General features: G+C 36.4%; 2 protein-coding genes across 2 annotated transcripts; one reads left to right on the forward strand and one right to left on the reverse strand.

The window, feature by feature from the left end:
* Positions 1-11508: 11508 nt before the first annotated feature.
* On the forward strand, positions 11509-12301 carry LOC145617149 (non-specific lipid-transfer protein-like). The gene is made up of 2 exons (XM_081671832.1): positions 11509-11876; positions 12292-12301. Exons 1-2 carry the CDS (start codon positions 11509-11511, stop codon positions 12299-12301), a joined length of 378 nt encoding a protein of 125 aa, XP_081527958.1.
* A 3151-nt stretch (positions 12302-15452) lies between these two features.
* Positions 15453-20105, reverse strand: LOC145618513 (uncharacterized). The gene is made up of 8 exons (XM_081673285.1): positions 19906-20105; positions 18393-19007; positions 18022-18171; positions 17729-17872; positions 17195-17515; positions 16785-16979; positions 16410-16639; positions 15453-15745 (listed from the first exon to the last, which is right to left on the reverse strand). Exons 1-7 carry the CDS (start codon positions 20032-20034, stop codon positions 16436-16438), a joined length of 1758 nt encoding a protein of 585 aa, XP_081529411.1. The 5' UTR covers positions 20035-20105; the 3' UTR covers positions 15453-15745; positions 16410-16435.
* Positions 20106-20927: the final 822 nt, after the last annotated feature.

The raw sequence follows: 20927 nt of genomic DNA on the forward strand, positions 1-20927 counted from the left end.
AGCACAGTGGCAGTTGATACAAGCTTTCTACAATGGGATTGGAAATTCTTCTAGAGCAATTTTGGATTCTGCAGCTAATGGGAGGTTTATGAACCTCAATGTTGATGATGCAGGTCAGGTTATTGAAGATATGGCGATCCATAATTCCCAATATGGGAATCCTAGAGGTTTTGCAAACAAGGGAAAACACCACGTCGATTCTGTATCCTTTTTGCAATCTCAATTAACCTCTATTTGTCAGAAATTGGATAACCTTACTACTGCTAATTTTAAAATAACTAATGTTTCTGCAATTGATAATAATGCTAATGATGCTTTCTGTGAAAATTGTGGAATTGTAGGTCATTGGGAACATGAGTGTAAGAGTTCTATGGGGCAGGTCAACGCTTTTCAGTCCATCAAGCAAAATAACCCATACTCCAACACCTATAATAATCCCGGGTATCGGAACCATCCTTACCTTTCCTATAGGAGCAGTAATGTGCAAAATCCCACACCTCCACCTCCACAACAACCAGCACCACCACCTCAGCAGAAATATTACCATCCCAATGCTGGCCAGAAAAACCAACCGCAAACTCCTCCACCACCTTCCGACCCAGCTTTATCAGAAATTAGAGCGATGTTAACTAGTATGCAAAAGCATATGGAGAGTAGAGACTCACAAATTGACTCGATTGTAGCCCACAATAAAGTCATAGATACTCAAATTGCACAGTTAGCCGCTGCTCTTCAGGTTCGCCCACAAGGAGCCCTACCATCGCAACCAGTACAACCCACAGATCAGGCGTTTGCAATCACCCTCAGAAGTGGTTCACACTATGATGGGCCTCCTATGCCCAAAGAAGATGAACCTGTTTCAACAGAAATTGCTAATCCTGATTCCTTTATACCAAGGGATATTAATCCTAGCCCTGCAGGGCTAAAGGGTAGTACTAATATTTCTGATGTTATATTGCAGGGTAAAACTCCAGGGAAGGTTGTAACTCAAGACAGGAGTAATGATGTGCAACAACCAATTATCAAACTACCATTCCCAAATCGAAATTTGAAAACCAAGGTGGATAAGCAGTTTGGTAAGTTCCTTGACATGGTGAAGGATTTGCAGGTAACAGTTCCCTTTACAGAATTAATCACGCAAATACCTTCATATGCAAAATTCATGAAAGAAATATTGACTAGGAAAAGGTCTATTAGTGAGGTAGAGACTGTCGCTTTTACTGCTGAATGCAGTGCCGTACTACAAAATAAATCTCCACCCAAACTAAAAGATCCCGGTAGTTTTTCTATCCCTTGTCATATTGGCAATTTAATGATTGATAATGCATTGTGTGATTTGGGCGCTAGTGTTAGTGTCATGCCATTATCTGTGTGTTTAAAGCTAAAAATGGGTAAATTAAAGTCTACTAATATTACTCTGCAAATGGCTGATCGTTCTTCTAAATACCCCATAGGCATTCTAGAAGACGTCCCTGTTAGAGTAGGTAAATTTTATATACCTGTGGATTTTGTTGTTCTTGATATGGCTGAGGATTTGCATACCCCAATTATCTTGGGTAGACCCTTCCTTAATACTGCTGGAGCAATTATAGATGTGAAATGTGGTAAATTGACACTATCAGTAGGGGATGATAAAATTGTTTTTAATTTGAATAATACCCCTAAAAGCCCCATGCTAGAGGAGAAGTGTTATAAAATTGATGTGGTTGGTAATTGTTCTAATAAGCCCCAAGCTTTTGTTAAAGATCCCTTGGAGGCGGTATCGTGTGTTGCATCTTCTACAGGTACAACTAACCAATGGAAAGAGGAAGTGGACGCAATAGAGAAAGCCTTATACTGTGAAGGTCTTGGTTTTGAAGATGAGAAGGTGGAAATGAGTACACAAGTTGCGGAAACTGAGCCTATAGTGAGAGTTCCACCAGATCGTGTTGTAATAGCTCAACAAAGTGATAAATCGAGGCAACCAATGGTCAAAAAGGGTTCTCAATCGAACAAGAGCAAAGAACCACCAGTTCAAGCCAATGAGGATCCACCCAATAAGGTGAATTGGCGCCTTACAGGGCGTGTTAGGAAGCCGAGTCGTGGTTTAAAAATTGCTCAACCGGGTGAAGAACCACCCGACCAGGCGATAGGCCAAGGGGCTTAACTTCCTGACATGTGGTAAGAGGGTCGTGCGGGACCTAAATAAACCAGCGCTTTTCGGGAGGCAACCCGTATTTTTCTTGTTTTTTTTAGTCTTCTTTCTATTTCCTGTGAGAGGAGAGAGGAGAGAGTTTAATGAGTTTATTGAGTTGTACAGGTTAGAAGGAAAAGAGTTAGTCAAATTTGGAAAAAAGAGAAGGAGTCTCTCGTACCAAACATTGCCTCGGGCCCGACCGGGCGAAGGACCGCCCGACCGGGCGCGAGAGCAAGGGTGAAAAATTGACAATTTTTGCCCGATCGGGCGCGAGAGTTGACGAGTACGGACATTTCGACCGCCCGACCGGGCGGTATGGCGCCCGACCGGGCGCGAGAACGAAGAGAATTTAGAGAGTTTATACCGCCCTACCGGGCGGTGTGGCGCCCTACCGGGCGGAGTGGCGCCCGACCGGGCGCGAGAGCGGATCAGCAAAACTGCTCCACTTTGACAGGCCATAACTTTGCGTTTCTTATCCGTTTTTGGCGTGTGACCTATCGTTGGAAAGCTCTTCAAGTCTACTTTCCAATGCAATTGGAATCATTGAATTATCAATTATACATCAAAAGTTATGATCAGAATAGTGCGCCTGATTCAATTTTTATCTTTTTTCCACTAACACTTTGTTTCTTTCTTGCCCAATTTTGTTCCAAAAAGATGCATTGCAATCTTGAGGCTTTGGTGACATTGATGTGGTGATGATGAAGAGTAGTCACCTTGAATACTTGCTTCCCCTTAAGACAATGAGGACATTGTCTGATTTAGCTTGGGGGGAGGTTCTCGTGTTCATATGGTATATCTTTCACTCTCTCTCTTGGTATGCTTAGTGTAGTTTTACTGCTTTCCTAGTGTAGTTTTACTGCTTTCCTAGTGTAGTTTTATTGCTTTCCTATAAGAAAAATACAAAAAAATTGAAAAAATAAAAAAATCCAAAAATACGTTCCAATGAATTGTAAATCATGCTTCTCTATGCCCCCATACTTGAGAAAATTTGTTTTGATTCTTGGTTATTGATGATAAGCATTGTGGACTTGTTGGTCATGATTTGAAGTTTAATTGCTTGGATGCCTAAACATGCGTCAATTTTGTCCAACTACTTGTGAATATAGTGCTTGACTAGTTGATTTGGTTAGGAATGTGTGTTTAGTTCCTGGTATGTCAATGAATTTGAGTATTGATTTGCAACTATGAGTAGTGTTTCATGACTCAATATTATGCACATGTGGAGGACGAAGGCATTTGTTCTTTTAGGTAGCCTTCAGATTTATTTAGATACATTTGTTCCCTTCTTGCTACCCATGTTGTTGCTTGTGCCCTTTTATTGTTTTTAGCCACATTACAAGCCATGTTTGCCCCGTTGGTTACTAGTCCCAAGCTTGGCTAGGGGGAGCTATTAGTGAGTGAGGTGAGGGAGTTTGTAGTGTGCACATTATTTGCACAGTTTGGGTGGGTTTGAGAAGTTATTTGTTCTTGATCATATTTTTGTTTTGATGAGTTTTATTGTGTATATATTTGAAAAAATAAAAGTGTGATGGAAAAAGAAAAAAAAAAGAGAAGTTCAAGAAAAAAAAAGTGAAAAAAAAAGAAAGTGAACTTCTAGAAAAAAAATGAAAAGAAAGAGCAAAAGAAAAAAAGTGTTTAATGTTCAAATTGTCTAAGTGAAGGTTTATCAAAAGAAAAGAAAGAAAGAAGTTGAGTTTCAGTGTAAATAATTGAGTTTTGAGTTCAAAATTTGTTTATTCACTCTAGTTCCATATTATCATATTTTTATGAGTGAAATTGTGAGTGTTGGGATTGTTTATGTTGTTTGGAGTAGTATTTGGTGGATTTGTGTTGGAGTTAGTTTTTTTGGAGATGTGTATGATCATTGTATTTGGTCATGGGTTTATTAGGATATGGCTCCCTTTTAGCAAGGCTTTTCTCTCACATATTCCCAAATTTATCCTACCCTTTACCCTAGCCTTACATTACAAGCTTTAAAAGACCTTTTGACCTTGTGTATAGAGTTGTGTGGATGTGAAAGTGTTGTTTATCAATGCGAGTTATGACTTGACATATTTCGAGTCGACTATTAGGTTGAGTGCTTATCTTTTTAAACACACGAGTGTGTGAGTTTGGGAGGGCATTGTTCACATAAAAGGGTGGTTGGAGAGCGATCGAGTACATCTTTTACTCGCCACATAAATGAGAGTTGAGTGTGTGAGCACTAGTCTTGAATTCTATATGCTCGTGTGGTTTGCTCTATTTGACAATTGTTGGGGAGGAAGAGTGATTGGATGAATGAGATTGATTGATATTGAAGCATGCTCATTAGATTTTCCTTGAATCGTCTGTGCTTGATTTGATTATTGGGGTGAGGAATGTTTTATATGTTCATTGATGAGCTCGTTGCTTAGGGACAAGCAAAGGTTTGGCTTGGGGGAGTTTGATATGTCTAGTTTATGTAGTATTTTACCCCCGTCCCTTGGTCATTATTAGTAGTGTTTTTGGCTCTTTAGAGCCATTTTTATTACTAATATGTGTTTTCTAGTGTTTTCGTAGTTTTGGTTGAGTTTTGTAGGGAATTGCACCTTTGGAGTACTTTCTCGGGATTTTATGGAGCAACTACGAGCATTGGAGGAGCACGGCCATCTTTCGTAGCCCAAGATCGGTTAGAGTAATCAAACCGGTGAATAAGGGCTCGACTTGTGTGAAGACGAGGCATTTGGACCGAATGATTAAAGCCCCAAAGAGGATATTTGGTTTGGGCCAAGTTACGAGCCTAAACGAGGAGTCCAAGCGGCCCAAGGGTGTCCGCCCGGTGGTCTGCCCGATGGTCCGCCCGGTGGTCCGCCCGATGGTTCGCCCGGTGGTCCGCCCGATGGTCCGCCCGGTGGTCCGCCCGATGGCGCGCCCGATCGGGCAAAGAAGACTTATATCGCAACAGCCCTTCGCCCGATCAAAAAGGCGCGCCCGGTCGGGCGCGTGTCTCTGATAGATCTTTTAAGCATCGTTTAGTTTGTTTTAGTTTAGGATTCTTGCTTATTATAAATATGTTTTTGTTAAGCAAGTTGAGGATTCTTTTTTTTACACTTCGTTATTCTTTCTTTACTTTTGTAATTCTTTCTCTTAGATTTTCTCTCTCTACTTAAGCTTATTTTCTCTCTCTACACTATATACTTTGTTCTTTACTCAACTCTTTATTCTGATTTCTTTGGTAACGATTTCTTTTCTCTTAATCTCAGTTATTTATTTTATTCCTTCTATCATGTTTTATTTTGTTGCTTTGATTAGTTTAGATTTAATTATGTGTGAGTAGTTCTTTTTTCTAGGGTTTATGGGGATCCATAAATAATATGAAGGGGTAATTTATTGTTGTTAATTATCAATGCTATATTAATTTCCTATTGATTGATTTAATGCTCTGTGACTAGATTAGGCCTGATCTTTTATGCATGAGTTTGACAATATTGATTCGAGATTCGAGAGATGAGAATTGATGTTTAGGTCTAGTTTCAATAGGCAGGTTAATCTATAAATGGTTAAGTCGAGATTCGAGAGATGAGATTTAATACCGGTAGATTAATTCTGTGATTGTAATACGTAGTGAAAGCCCTTTATTATCTGGTTAATTGATGCATTAATGATTGGTTATTATGTTTTACCCTGGAATATTATTTATTGGTGAACCTATGCCCTAGGTCTTTAATTCATTGATTCCTCTTATTTTATTCTCCCTACTTATATTCTTCGTAGTATAATCTTTAAATTACAACAACATTGGTTACCTTAATAATTTAGATTAAATTAATTAATTAGGAATAGAAAGACTAGTTTCCCTATGGATTCGACCCTACTTCCCTATCTACTTTAGTTAAAGGACTTAGGTAATTACTTTTGATTTGGTGATACGACTTTAGCCTGTCATGAGGCCCTTCTAATAAAACAACTTCTTGATTCTTTTCAAGGTCAATTCCCTGCCCCCATGGCCACTCTCTGGAGATTCATGGTGCCAAGAAAGTATTTTATTCCTGAGATGAGTGTCAGGGCCAACCACAATCCTCCCTTTTCGCTTAAGCAAATTGTTATCCCATTTAAAATCATGAACTGCAACATTGTTCTGCAACTGTTGAATAATGGCTAAATAGTTATCATCCAACTGATAACTTGAGGTAATCAATGCACCCAAATTTGAATCCACTACTGTAATAGCCAAAAACAAGACCTCAGAACCTTGAACTCTAGATAGAGCATCAGCAACCACATTCTCCTTCCCACTTTTATACTGAATTTCATAATCAAAACCCATGAGTTTCGACAGCCAAAACTGCTGAAATGGAGTTGTCACTTTCTGCTGTAATAACCATTTAAGGCTTTTCTGATCAGTTTTGATAATGAAATGAGCACCAACTAAGTACTGTCCCACTTTTGAACAGCAAACACTATAGCTAAGAGTTCCTTGTCATAAACAGACAATTTCTGCCACTTTGAACCCAGGGATATGCTAATAAATGCCAAGGGTGCCCTTCTTGCATAAGCACAGCTCCAATTCCTGTCTTTGAAGCATCAGTTTCAAGAACAAATAATTTCTCAAAGTTGGGAATAGCCAAAACAGGTGCAGTTACCAAAGCTAGCTTAAGAGCTTCAAAAGCCTGCTGAGCTTGATCACTCCAAACAAAGCTATTCTTTTTAAGAAGATCAGTCAAAGGTTTGCAGAGAACAGCATAACCCTTAACAAACTTCCTGTAATAACCAGTTAAGCCAAGAAAACTTCTCAAATCCTTGACACTAGCAGGAACTGGCCAGCTGCTGACAGCAGACACTTTTCTTGGATCAGTTTCTAGGCCATTTTGAGTAATGAAATGACCCAAATATTCCACCCTAGAAGTAGCAAAGATGCACTTACTTTCCTTAGCAAACATACAATGTGTTCTCATAAGTTCAAAAACTTCAGCCAAATGCTTCCAATGATCTTGAAGAGAACTGTTGTATACCAAAATATCATCAAAAAATACCAATACACACTTCCTAAGTAATGGCCTAAACACATGGTTCATCCACCCTTGGAACGAAGCAGGGCATTAGTTAAGCCAAAAGGCATAACTAAAAACTCAAAATGCCCTGTGTGAGTCTTAAAAGCTGTCTTATACACATCATCAGCATTGACTCTCATTTGATGATAACCAGCCCTCAAATCTAGCTTGCTAAATACAGCAGCCCCAGATAGCTCATCAATAAGCTCATCAATCACAGGAATAGGAAATTTGTTCTTCACAGTCCTATTATTCAATTCCCTATAATCAACACACAACCTCCATGTCCCATCCTTCTTCCCCACTAACACCACAGGTGAGGCAAATGGGCTTGAACTATTTTGAATAATACCCCTATCCAACATTTCTTGAACAAGCTGTTCAATGATGTCTCTCTGCTTTAATGGATACCTGTAGGGCCTAATATTTACAGGAGTACTACCGAGCATCAAGGGAATAGAGTGATCAAAAACACCCCTCTCAGGAGGCAAGGTAGTTGGTTCCTCAAAAACAACCCCATACTGCTCCTTAAGAGTAATAAACTCTGAACAAGACAAGACATTAAGATTGTCCTGATCCAACTGCATAACAGAACCATTAGTATCAGCAACCTGTAAGAGACACAACTGAGCTGCAGAATCCAAAAGTTTCACAGATGGATTGCCTTCAATAACAGACAGCTTCTTAGGTGGGACACCTTTGAGTACAAAATGCCTACCATGCAAATTAAATTCCATTCTCAACTTCAAAAAGTCCCATTGAATTGGACCCAACAGTCTTAACCATTGAATACCCAACACCATATCACAACTGCCTAAGGGAATCAAAAGGACATCTGTCTCAAATATATGCCCTTGCATTTCCCAAGCAAACCCTTTACACCCTAACTTACATGGAATATTGTTCCCATCAGCCACTGAGATTGTTTGCAAAGGAATATTATCCAGTGTACACCCTAATTTTTGTGCCACGTTTACATCAACAAAATTATGTGTATTGCCAGAATCAATTAAAATATGCAAATCCTTGCCATTAAGCCTTCCCAAAACCCTCATAGTCTGAAAGGAATGATTACCAGCAAGTGCATTCATAGAAATCCTAGGCTCAGAAACAGATTCATCAACCATTTCCAAATCCTCTATCTCCTCATCAGATTCTTGAAATGCAGGAATTTCTACTGTGAACAACTGAGGCTTCTTAAACTGGCACTGATGATCCCTAGAATAAGGTTGGTCACAGTAATAGCATAGGCCTTTAGCTATCTTCTCCTGTCTGACATCAGCAGGAATGTGTTTGTAATTTCTAGAATTGTGAGGTGTTTGAGGTAAAGCAGGAAAGGGTGGTCTAGATTTTGGTGTAGGTAAAAGTGGAGGTAATGTGTTTGGGTTAATTGGGGTTAAGGGTGTCGTGTTTGAGGTTTGAGTTTTTGTAGAATAGGTGATTGGTTTATTGTGTTTGAAACTGGAAAAAGAAGTACAACTCAATGACTGCTCCTGCAATCTAGCATATTCCACAGCCTGAGTAATTGTTAAAGGTTTAAAGGCCTTAACAAATGGCTTAACAGCAGGTCTAAGTCCTCCCACAGAACTTTCCAAAAAATATGAATCAGGTAATATATGATTGTTCATCAATAACACTGATCTCAACTTCTCAAATTCATCTATATAGTCTTCAATTGAACCAATTTGTTGCAATCGATTAAATTGCTCAACCACATCCAAAGTAGAATCATCCTTAAATCGAGCATACAAATCAACTACAAAGTCATTCCAATCAACAACAACAGATCTCCTAATTGACAAGTAATTCATGACCCAATTCTCGGCCTTATCAATCATATTCAAGGAAGCTAAATCGACTTTTTGATCATCAGCGATTTTACAAAGTGTAAAATATTTGCAACACTTCTTGACCCAAATACGAGGATTCATACCATTAAACTTCGGAAACTCGAGTTTAGGGTTCATACCTAAGGTCCTGGTTGGATTGGACCTGTTCAAGCTTCCATTAGAAGAGGTAGGAGATGAAGGTTCAGAAGTCGAAGGAGTTGAAATCTTCTCAGCATGCAAGGTTTGCATCATCTTCAACATCTCCTCGAATTTCTGCTCGATTTTGGAATTTTGATCCTCCAATCGTTGCTCCAAGGTTTTGAGCTGAGCTTCCATGGCTGCCACTCTTCTTGTAACAGGCGGAGGCGCCAGAATCTCTTACTGAAGAAACAGCAAGATAAGCTCTGATACCAATGATAGAGGAGTAAGCTAGAAGCTTCTCCAATGGCGGATTTATGGGTTAAGAGAGAGAATGAAGAGAGAGAAAGAAGGAAGAGAAATAGAATTGGGGAAAAGAAGATTGATTTTTTTATTGATATCTTCCAACTATTTTATTACAGTATTTATAGACTAGTGGGAAATGACGTGTAATCCACTAGCTAACAAACTTCCACTAACAATTCATGTTAACTAACTTCTCCACTAACAACCACCTAACGCACTCATAACAAACTAAAGCACTAATAACAACTTTCTTGCTTATTTTGCTAATTCTCAGTAATAATACCATAACACTGTACGGCAGCACCTTCAATGGAGGGGAGAAAAGAGAGCGCGCGGTGCAAAACACTACTACTGTAGGTCTGTAGTTTAATACATACTCATACATTTTTCAACAAGTCTTATATAAGGCGGACTTATGTTAATTTTATGGTAAAGACAGTCGGTATAATTTAAATATTAATTTAGTACTTCCTCCGTTTCAGTTTTTTAGTCCCATATACTATTTTGGGCGTTTCAAAAAAATATACCCATATTAAATGTATTCCACTTTTAACTTAGTTTTTATTTCCTATTTTATACATATTAAATTTTGATTGTTTAAATTAATTTATTGTGCATTGATGACATGACTCTAAGTATAAAAATTATTCCCTAGAATTATGCAATTATGGTTGACAGTTTCCTAAAAAAATCAAAAAAAAATTAAATAAGACAAAACTAATTATGAATTGTTTTTGACTTTAATGTTAGATTCCAAATATTTTTCTTTTTTTATTTTTGTAATTGATTCCATATGGGACTATCATATTGAAACGGAGGGAGTAACTCTTATGGTAAATTAAATCTTTTAAAAGATAACAATTATTTTATAAAAAAAATAATAATGAATTAGATTGTATTTTCATGTGAAGTTTCAATTTTTATTTTAAGTGGTTTTAAGAGTTAAATTTATTGGAAGATTTTTCTGTGTGGCTGGATTTACTCGAATTACTTTTTGGTCAGCGATTACTCGAATTCTTGACCGAGTAACTCCTCACCGAGTAACCTCTTGAGTAACCCCTAATTGAACCCTTGACCAAGTAACCCCTTAAGTAATCCCTGACCGAACCTCTCAAATAACCCCTGACCAAATAACTCGAGTAACCCTGACCACACGGTGAGACCAACCAAATATAAAAATTTGTGAAATTTATATTAGAAGATGGGTAACTTTGTAGTAATACAAAAGTCACTTATTAAAAATACTTTTACGGTAATTTTAACACATTTTACAATTACTACGTATTCAAAAAACCTTAATTAAGAATTTGTGTACACTTTTCTTTTACGACCTTTTTTTAAGTGTCTCACCTCCTTTTGACAACCTATTTCATTTAAAAATTTATTAATTCTATCACTTCGCATGGTCATCACTCAAACCCATTACTATTTTTAAAAAAATATTTCTTTTACTCTCATATCCCTTAATTTTTTACTAACATATTAACTCTAATGTTCTTTTTCTTATAAGTTTTTAGAACCTCATATTATATTCAATAGAGTTGCCAAAAACTATGTGTTGCTAACGTGTAACACTTAAAAATAATCGGAGGGAGTAAAAAAACCCCAAGAAAATAAAAGGATAGGTAGACAACGCGTTCAAAACTATACGGCATACACTCTTATTGACTACTCGGTCGTATACTCGTATATATTAACATGGCGGTCCACACATGACCTATACGTCTCCTTAAGATCAGTGGTCACAAGATTCACAACTCCCGAATTTATCAACATCCAAACAAAACTTCCATTCATAATACGTTAGCAATATATTCAGAATTAGTTATGTGTACAACGTTAATTACAACAAAATCAGCAAAAATTGACACCTACGTAAATGTCCACAAATTTAGCAATAATAATCCTTTTAACATTAAATTATGACAACGTCCAACTACCTATATCAACTCTATAAAACCATGCAACGTATTAACACTCATACTACACAACTTCATAGAAAAAAAATACAAAACATTCAACAAGAAAAATAAAAAGATTTGTGAAAATGGCAAGTGCAATGCTAAGGAAGTTGGTATGTTTTGTGGTGGTTTTCATGGTGGTGCAAGCCCTTGTCGCCCCGAATGCAGTCGAGGCGACCTTGCAATCATGTGGTGCGGTGACCAAGTACCTAGGACAATGTATGACGTTCTTGAGGGGCACGGCTGGGGGTGTACCGTCACCTCAGTGCTGTGCCGGGGTTGGAGGTCTTAAGGCCGCGGCTCAAACCACGGCTGACCGTAGGATGGCTTGTAATTGTATGAAATCAACAGCGGCTAAGACTAAGGGTCTAAACTATAACCTTGCTTCTAGACTTGCTTCTCTGTGTAGGGTTCCCGTCAGCTACTCCTTTAACCCTAAAATCAACTGCAACAGGTAATATACTTCGTATTACAATTTTATTTTATTTATGTATTTTTTTTTATTTATTTAATTTTTTTTTTTTTTGCAATTTAATTAGTAATTACATTATTTATATTAGTTCAATTTCAATTATTAATCCATAAAAATTATCAACTTGCAAATATTACTTAAAGAGAACATTAACAAAATAAACACTCTATCTACACAATAATACGAAATAGATGTACATTTTTAAATATACATCGAAATTTACTTTACTTTAGATTGATACTTTAATCAATTTCTTAAAAATGACCCCTATCAAAGTCGGTCTTATTATTTCCAAACGAAAAGAGTAATCAATAATCATATTTCAGTACGTCTTTTTAAGAACTGAAGAAAGCGAGTAATATAATGAGTATGTAACATTTGTTTTGGTGTTTTGCAGCATACAGTGAAGCCTTGTGGAAGAATCACCAGTAATCAATTAAGTCGGGAAATGAAAAATAAAGCAGTCTTCAGATCATACGTAGTTACATCTTTCTGAGATCTTTGATCGATGTTCTCATCATAGTGTTGCTCTAGTTTTGCAGCTCTAGATATGCAATCATGTATGAATGATGTATGTCTTGCTTATATGTATTTTCAATAAGCTATAATGTTATGAATTCCTTATGACCTTATCTATATGTGACATTATCTCTTACTAACATGGTTCAAAATACCTCTCCATGAGTTATGATTCTTGTGATTATTCTACGTGGACACGTATCACTATATGATATACGAAGTACTTCATATTTATGAAGACAACCATTCAAATTTAAGTTTAATAAGCGAATTCAAATCATAACTTTTTAACATTACTACTAAGGGTCCATCAAAAAATATTACTGTTTAGGAGACTTGACTTAGCTCCTGAGATGGGGTTCAAAAAACTTGTGGGATGGACAAAGACAGTATCGCAAATTCGCAATTTTAACTCATGTTGCACATCAAATTCAGAGATTATGTTGATGTACTGCTGTAGAGGCTGCAAAACTTGGCTGCAGACGGGTATGCCTAAGAACAATAATGCCAAAATTAAAAAAACAGAGAACCATGATCACATTTTTATTATGACAGTCACCCTTCAAAGTTTAAAGCATATGCCCCTTAGGCCCTCACAGAAACTTTCCTCTAGTCTCAGATACACTGCAGGTCTGTGGCCTCCCATATATTTTGATGCAGTAGTTGATACGGTTCAACGTTGTAATTAACATTTGCTTGATCCTCTTTGGTCCTACTAACGTGACTCAAACTATTCTATGCAATATATACATCCAAGATATAGCATCATGGCAGGTAAATTTTCGACTCAAATACAGAGCTCTGGCCTTCCTACCCAAACATTAACACAATACCATGTGCAATTTCATCTTTCATATCTCTATGCAGTATGTACGCAAACTGCAAATAATTCTTCCTAAAATATTCTCATTAATGACTAAATGGTATTAGATGATCATATTCCTAAAAAAATTATCAATACACTACAAGATATAGTACTCTGATTTACCATAGACTAGACCAGTAGACCCAAACCCTTTATCAAGACAGGACTTCCTCTGCATCATAGAGGCTTTTGATCATGCATCACGACTATCTGCAATAGTGCAATTACCTGTGCTTTGACATACTCCTTGACAATGCCTATAATCTTCTAACTCTTTGTCGACTCATAGACCCCAAAAATTAGCCAATAACCTCAGACAAATCTACAGATTTGATAGATACTTGCATTTCCTTTACTCATCAGGGTTTACAATCTTAATTACATATTTACATGATACACCTCTTTTCTTTTTCTACATTTCCCTTACTTTTCACTGTTTTTAGTTTATATATTCTCATTTTTACACTAACACGAAGTATTATAAAAAAAATAAAAAAAAATTAATGTTATTAAAGTAAAAATCATGACAAATCTAATAAAATCACACGTAACAATGCCATTAACGAAAAGGTATGAAGTGAGTAAACTAGAAAAAACACAGGGAGTATATGCTTGTGTTTATCTTTAATAGCAATACCAATGTTTCAACACTTGGGATCATTAATCTACAATATTTACTTTAACAAATTTCTACTTAATTGAAATAAGAAATGACATCCAAAATTGGAAAACGAATAGAAATGGTGACACGACCAATATTAGAAATTTTGTAACATTTCCATTAAAGCTAAGGAATTTTGACACCAAGCTTGAATTTTAAATTTTTTTGATGCGTCTTTATCAGTATTTTTCCGTAGAAATCAGCTCAAAATGTCGACTTTAAGAAGTTGTCTACAAGTTTCCAATTTTCAAGTTCATCCAAAAAGTTTAATTTGACAGACAAGGACACCAATATGGATATACACACAAAAAACATACTTCTCAGCATTAAATCTGATCAACCCTCAAGTCCCCAACCATATCAACCTAAGCCAATTCTCTATTATTATGCTGATGTATATATACACATACATTTCTAGCAACAATTCCTTAAACCAGTTCCAACAGAAAAAATTTGTGCACTAACCGGGAAAATGGCAGCTATCTCACTTCTCAAACTAGCTCGCGTCATTGTGGCCATCTGTATGGTATTGGGAGCCACCTCCCGTGCAACAGAAGCAGCCATATCATGCAGCGGAGTCAGTGACACTCTGTCACCCTGCATGCCACACCTGAAGAGCAGTGGCCCTACCCAGGCAATTCCACCAGAAAGCTGCTGCGCTGGGGTAAGGTCACTCAAGGCCACAGCCCAACAAACAGGCGAGCATAGGGCCCTCTGTGAGTGTATGAAATCAACTGCAGCTAACACCAAAGGACTCAACTATGACCTTGCAGCTAAGCTTCCTGCACAGTGTGGGGTTAGCATGTCTTACACCTTCAGCCCCAACACTGATTGCACCAAAGTGTATGTTTCATGTCTCTAAACTCAAAAGATTTCTATTGTCTCAAAAAAAAGAAAAAAAAAAGAAAAAGATTTCTTAAAATTCTTTGCTTCATTAGCTGTACAAGACATCTAATTTCTTTTGTTCTCTTATGTTAATGCAGAACGGGTTAGATCTACAAGGAAGATGGAAAAAGGTTCAATAATAAAGTTCGCGGATGAGACTCTACCTAAGAGTCTCCTTGTTTCATTGTAGTGAAGTTTATATTTCTCTGTACTAAAGTTTGATGTCCTAGAAAACTTATTTCTAACAATAAATTGCAGTTTGATTAAATCGTAATGATAAATTGACAACCTCAAACAAATAAACCTTCTAAATCCCTGGCTGATGAAATTGTTCCACTTTACAAATAATGTAATGAGATTTTAGCCTTAAAAAAATGAATTTTCTCAACTCTCATCTTATCAAGACCAAAATAAGTATCATAGTCCTCTTTAATTAACAAAGAGGCAAAGAGAATTAACAGTGTAAATTTGATCTCAAAACCGGCCCCAATTATTGTGCATAAAGACCCCAAATGGTGACACAAATATATATACACGTACATATAAATATTAGAAATTTTCTTCAAATTATATACACTAGCAACGCTACTGCTACTGCTACTGCAGCTTATACAGACAAGGCTATGTAACAGAGTTTTGCCAGACTTTCATGCCTCATTTTTATTTTACTATTAGATAATGTGAGGATAAAGGAATTGCCTATAAGGACTATAACAATCTCGAATTGTTACACTCGTAAATTGGATCACACTATGAACTAGTACTTACAGCATGGGACTACAGGCACTATATAATGCAATCATACCAGTACACATAATTACTTATACCAGAGAGCAGAAATCAGATGTTGAATATATGCACGCTTATCCGACGATAAACAATCAGCTGATGCTGCTTCTATGGTGAAGGAAGTGAATTCATCTGCCAAAACACAAAGATAAGATAATGAGGGGAAATAGTGCACATTGCTAAGCAGATGAAAAAAACTGACTACGCTAATTTTTTTTAATTAATAACGCCATAGCAGTTCTTAATATCAATGACATCTTATCTTGTGCCCATAACCAAGTCAATCAACATAAACCCTCTGTTGTATCACATATACAAGGAGAAGGAAAGTAAGCAAATTACTTCTGATAAATGGAGAAGATTTCAGGAGTTTGTTGTGTGTGAGGGGAGGAGATTGCATAATTAGTTATGCTTTTTGCTAGAAAAATCCATAGTAGCACTATTAGAAGTGGTTTAGTCTGTGTAATAAGGTATTCAGAAAGATAGTGAGGAATTACTTTGGGATAGACTTTTAGTGAAGATACTTTGGGAGACTCTTCCTACCTCTCGGAGTAGGGAATTGTGTTGATTGGATTATCCTTATTTGATCAATACTACTATCAGTTGCCTTAATTGTATGCTTTTAATTTGATTTAGTGCCTAATCTATCTGATTAACAGCATAATGAACTACTATTAACTAATTGATGAAGATTAGCTGGCGATGGCATAAAAAAAAAAAATAGAAAAAGCATGGGACTCAACATTAGACACGGAAGGATAGGGAGTCTGATTAGTGCATGACTTCATGATCTTACCGAAAACAAACAACTTCCAAAGCATCCTAAACTCCATCAAAGTATTCATCTATAAGCCTTTCTATATTATCAGCAAGTGTAGGAGGAGCCCTCAAGCGTTGGTTATCTTCTTTCAGCTCAGCATTTTCCTTTCTTAGGTCTTCTATTATCTTCCTCATTACAGCAATTTCTCTCTTGAGTTTGATAACATCATTTGCTTCTGATTTCTCATTCTCTAAAACATATTCTTCCTGTACAGTAATGAAATTGTCAATTTAAACACAATAATTTGTTTAAAATGTACTTTTTATATTTCAATCTCTACCTACTCCTTTTAAAGATGACAAATAAGATTATTAGTACCAATATATAATTTGTCAACTTGACAACTATTACCTTAACATTATGGGATGTCTCTGCACTCTGGTCCTCTTGCAAACCATACAATGAGGAACATTCTGCATAATCTTCAGTTATCACTGACAAGTCTGCTGACTGCCTAGAATCCTCTGGGAAGTCTTGGTTATCATGCTTACTTCTTCCCGTACCTTTGTCTGGCTCCTTATCCAATAAAGCATGTCGGCTAGAAATCTGTTTAACAGACAAATAAAAGATCAAAATTTGGCAACAAAAGTCATTTAAGTAGAGCTACAAACCTAACAGCACAATTGTCCACCAGCTGCCAAATTAAGAAATTTAATTATACTTATTCTCTACAATTCTAAAAATATCATGCACACATGGAAGTTTGTGCATGCTAAACAAGGTGTTTCTTTTAGTTCCAGAAAAGTCTTCAAATTTCCAACCTTAGGTGGGAGCCCAATAGCCGCAGAAGTGCCTCTTGTTCTAGTTGACAGAACCTCTTCTCTCTCGAATTCTTCTGATGATATATCTGATATTCCAGAATTCTCTGGAATATCAGCTCGCTGATCATGCTTAGGTGGGAGCCCAATAGCTGCAGATGTTGTGGCTCTTGTTCTAGTCTTCAGAACCTCTTCTCTCTCGAATTCTTCTGATGATATTTCTGATGTTCCAGAATTCTCTGGAATATCAGCTCGTTGATCATGGTTGCCTCTTGCCACCCCTCCCTCTGGTTTCTCATTTAATACAGCTTTCTGGCTTAAACTCTGCAGAGCAATTGACAAAAGAATAAAATTTCAGTCCAAAATATATCATAAATTAAAATAACTTTAATCCCATACCCTGCCAGTATTGATCAGTAACATGATAGTATGTTTTCTTTACTTATACACATAAGCAGATAAAATCCCTGAAAAATGGGGTTTTGCATGCCAATTAAGTTCCACTCTAAGTTGCAGGCTAGTTTCATTATGTCTAACCTTAGATGGGACCTCTTTTGTCATGGATGTTGTGATGTTTGTCCTAGTTGAAAGAATACTTTCTCCTCCCGCAGCTTCCATTAGTAGCTCTCGTATGTAATCATTACTCATCTCAGTTGCTGTTGGTTGCAGCTTCCAAATTACCTGAAGGTACAATGTTAATACCAATATGCCATTGAGAATAAAATACCAAAATTTTCACATTGTTCAATGTATTGGTGATACCAATTCATGGAAGATTGAACTTATTAGTAGATATATTACAATGGCAAAAGCTAATAGAATTTCCTCACCTGACTCTCTTCAACCTCATTGAACTTGGAAGTGAACCAATGCCTTGGGCTGTTACACCTACTACTTTCCCAACGGCAAGCTCGAGGGAAGTCCACCGAGCAACTTATCAAAATTGGACGCCCAATGTCTATATGTTCATAGGACCAAATCTGCTTACATCAGAAAGTTGAAGACCAAATCTTATCATTAGAACCAGAAAGTCTATGTGGTCGATAAGTAAAATGCAACTGCAAGTCAAATACTTCATACTTGGACAAGTCCAGTAGTTTGTAAAGCAATGATACTGTATATTATTAGAGCTTAAGGGCAACATCACTAAGAGCATATGAATTCAAGCCGGCCATCCAGCATAAAGATGACAAGAACTTACTTGGAGAAGAATAAGGCAACCTTCCATGCTTTTTATTTGTTCCTCTTTCCTTCTAGATAACCAATTGAATAGGTCTTCAACAACAGCCCTACCCCAAGCATACTTGGACACTCCCTCGAGGTCTTTAACAAAGGAAAGATAGCGCGAGTCCAGTTTACCATTTGAACTTGGGAAAAGAATCGTCCCAAACATAAATAGCAAGAAATTCCTTACAAAATCTTCACTAGCATCATCACCAAGAGATTGTAACCTTCCCTCAACTGCAGACATACTGATTTTTCGATTAATTATGGTAGCTCCATAGTCCCTTTCCATTTCAGATAATGGATCTTCTTCACTCAAACTTACAGGGCTACCAACAGCACGTAACCCCAAGATCAATGCAGCATCCATATCAGTTATGGTAAGCTCCTTATCAAGAAGTACAAACGCTCTTTTCTCACAGTCCCATCTTTCCATCCATTCAACTAAGAGATTTTTTCGGAGGGTATGATGAGGAACTCTAAGCAAATTTCCAAACCCCACTTTTTCAATAGCAGTTCTCTGATCCTGTGTGAGCTCTTCCACTTTTTTTACAAACGAGGACATCGAAAATTTGGTGGTAAAGTTTCCAACCTGCCAACAATAATAAGGGGCTTCATCTTGTTAAAAACATACAAAAAAAATTCAACACATCCAATCTTTAGTTCTCTTTCTATCTCAACACTTATAACTACACATTTCCTCCTATAATATAACTAAGGGTCTGTTCTCTTTAGATTAATTTCAGTTTAGTTCAGTTCAGTTTAGTTTCTAATATCCTCCTCTCATAAAATATTCAGTTCAGTTCAGTCAATCAAAACAGGCCCTAAGACTAGTTTAACATAGCCGTACACAAATTATTTGTTCCAAGCTTCTAGGAGCTCTTCCTACTTTTTTAACAAAACCCACATATCCTTAAGGAAAAAAAAAAACTTTTTTTTTTCTTTGACATGCATACTTTGATCTACAAACCATTGAACAGACTCACCCTTCTCACATTAAGCGATTTTCATCCTACACCCGGGTGTAATTTTAATTCGAAACATCATTCACATACTCATATCCTACATAAAGGTAAGTAAAAGGTAACAAATCAGATTTTTCTAACACCTTCCCCTTTCAATAACCTTTTTAAGCACCTAATAACTTTATTTTTCAACAAAAAGAAAAAACCTTTTGAATTTTACTCATTCTGACATCAACATTGTCACATGAACTACTACATTTCAGCAAATTAATTTGAAAAAAAAAAAAAACAGTTCTCACTATTCAAAACAACTACTACTTGAAGAATGTTCATAGTCCGCTTCGGGGGGTGATACTCAAGACCCGAGTTCAAATCCCGTCTACATCATTACCCTTTATCCGAATTCAAAGTTCAGAAACCAATTTCTAAACAGGACACCATGAAATTAAAACCCAAAGCAACAAACAAATCAGTAAATCACATTAAAAACATATTATGCATTATAAAAAGGAAGAATTGATGTACCGGATTACGGGTTTCTTCGGATTGAGGAAGAATGGAGGAAGATCTTCTGGTACTAATTCTGTTGGAGTCAAAATCGAGAGAACTGTGAATAGAAACCGCCATTGTTGACCTTCTTGTGCTGCGTCTCATGTTTGCGAAGATAAATTGTTCAGAAAAATGGAGGAGAGAGAAAGTTTTGTGAAGATGAAAGAGGAGAGAGAATGAAGAAGAAGAAGAGTTAAGCTTGCGAGGGAAGCTTTGAGTGTGAGTGTGAGAGTGTGAGTGAAGGTAAAGAGGCGTTAAACGTTTTTAAAAAATTAAATAAAAATAAAATTATTGGGGAACTAAATTACGGAGTATATAAGTGGGTAAAGCGGGAAATGGATAATATACGGAATATTGTATTATTTTGAATTTATTGTCTTAAATAAGTGTTTATCATTATGTTAAGATTCTCATCTACTACGTATATACTAAAGATTCATTGAACAAACATATGGAGTTACATACAATACGTCAATACTATGACTGGCATATGAAATATAAATGGTGTAAAAGTCAAAGTGTTGCAATTATTATGAAACGAATGGAGTATTCATTACACCTTTCATTTTAAAATAAATGAATGGTATTCATCACTATTGTTTTTATTTAAGTGTAATGATTTGATTTTGATATCCTATTATTTACATTTGACCAATGTCTAGGCTTTATACATAAGAATAAACATAGCTACGAGTATTTGTTACAAATAGTCTCGATTTATAGTTTTTCAATATATTCTTGATAATTAAATTATAATTTGTCAAATTTTCGCACTAGTAAATGTGTCGGTCTAACTATCAAGATTAAATCAAAATGTGTACTCCCTCCATCAGTATTATTTATTTATTTTATTTATTTATATTTTTTTTAAAAGGAATACTTCCCCGTCAATTTAATCTTTACACTTAGATCATTTAAAAATGACAAACAATTGGAGCAAATTTCAATGAAAATAAGGAAATTAAGTTTAAAAAAAAAATTTATATATGACATCTTGG

Source organism: Chenopodium album, chromosome 26 (genome assembly GCF_948465745.1).
Source record: "Chenopodium album chromosome 26, dcCheAlbu1.1, whole genome shotgun sequence".
NCBI lineage: Eukaryota > Viridiplantae > Streptophyta > Magnoliopsida > Caryophyllales > Amaranthaceae > Chenopodium > Chenopodium album.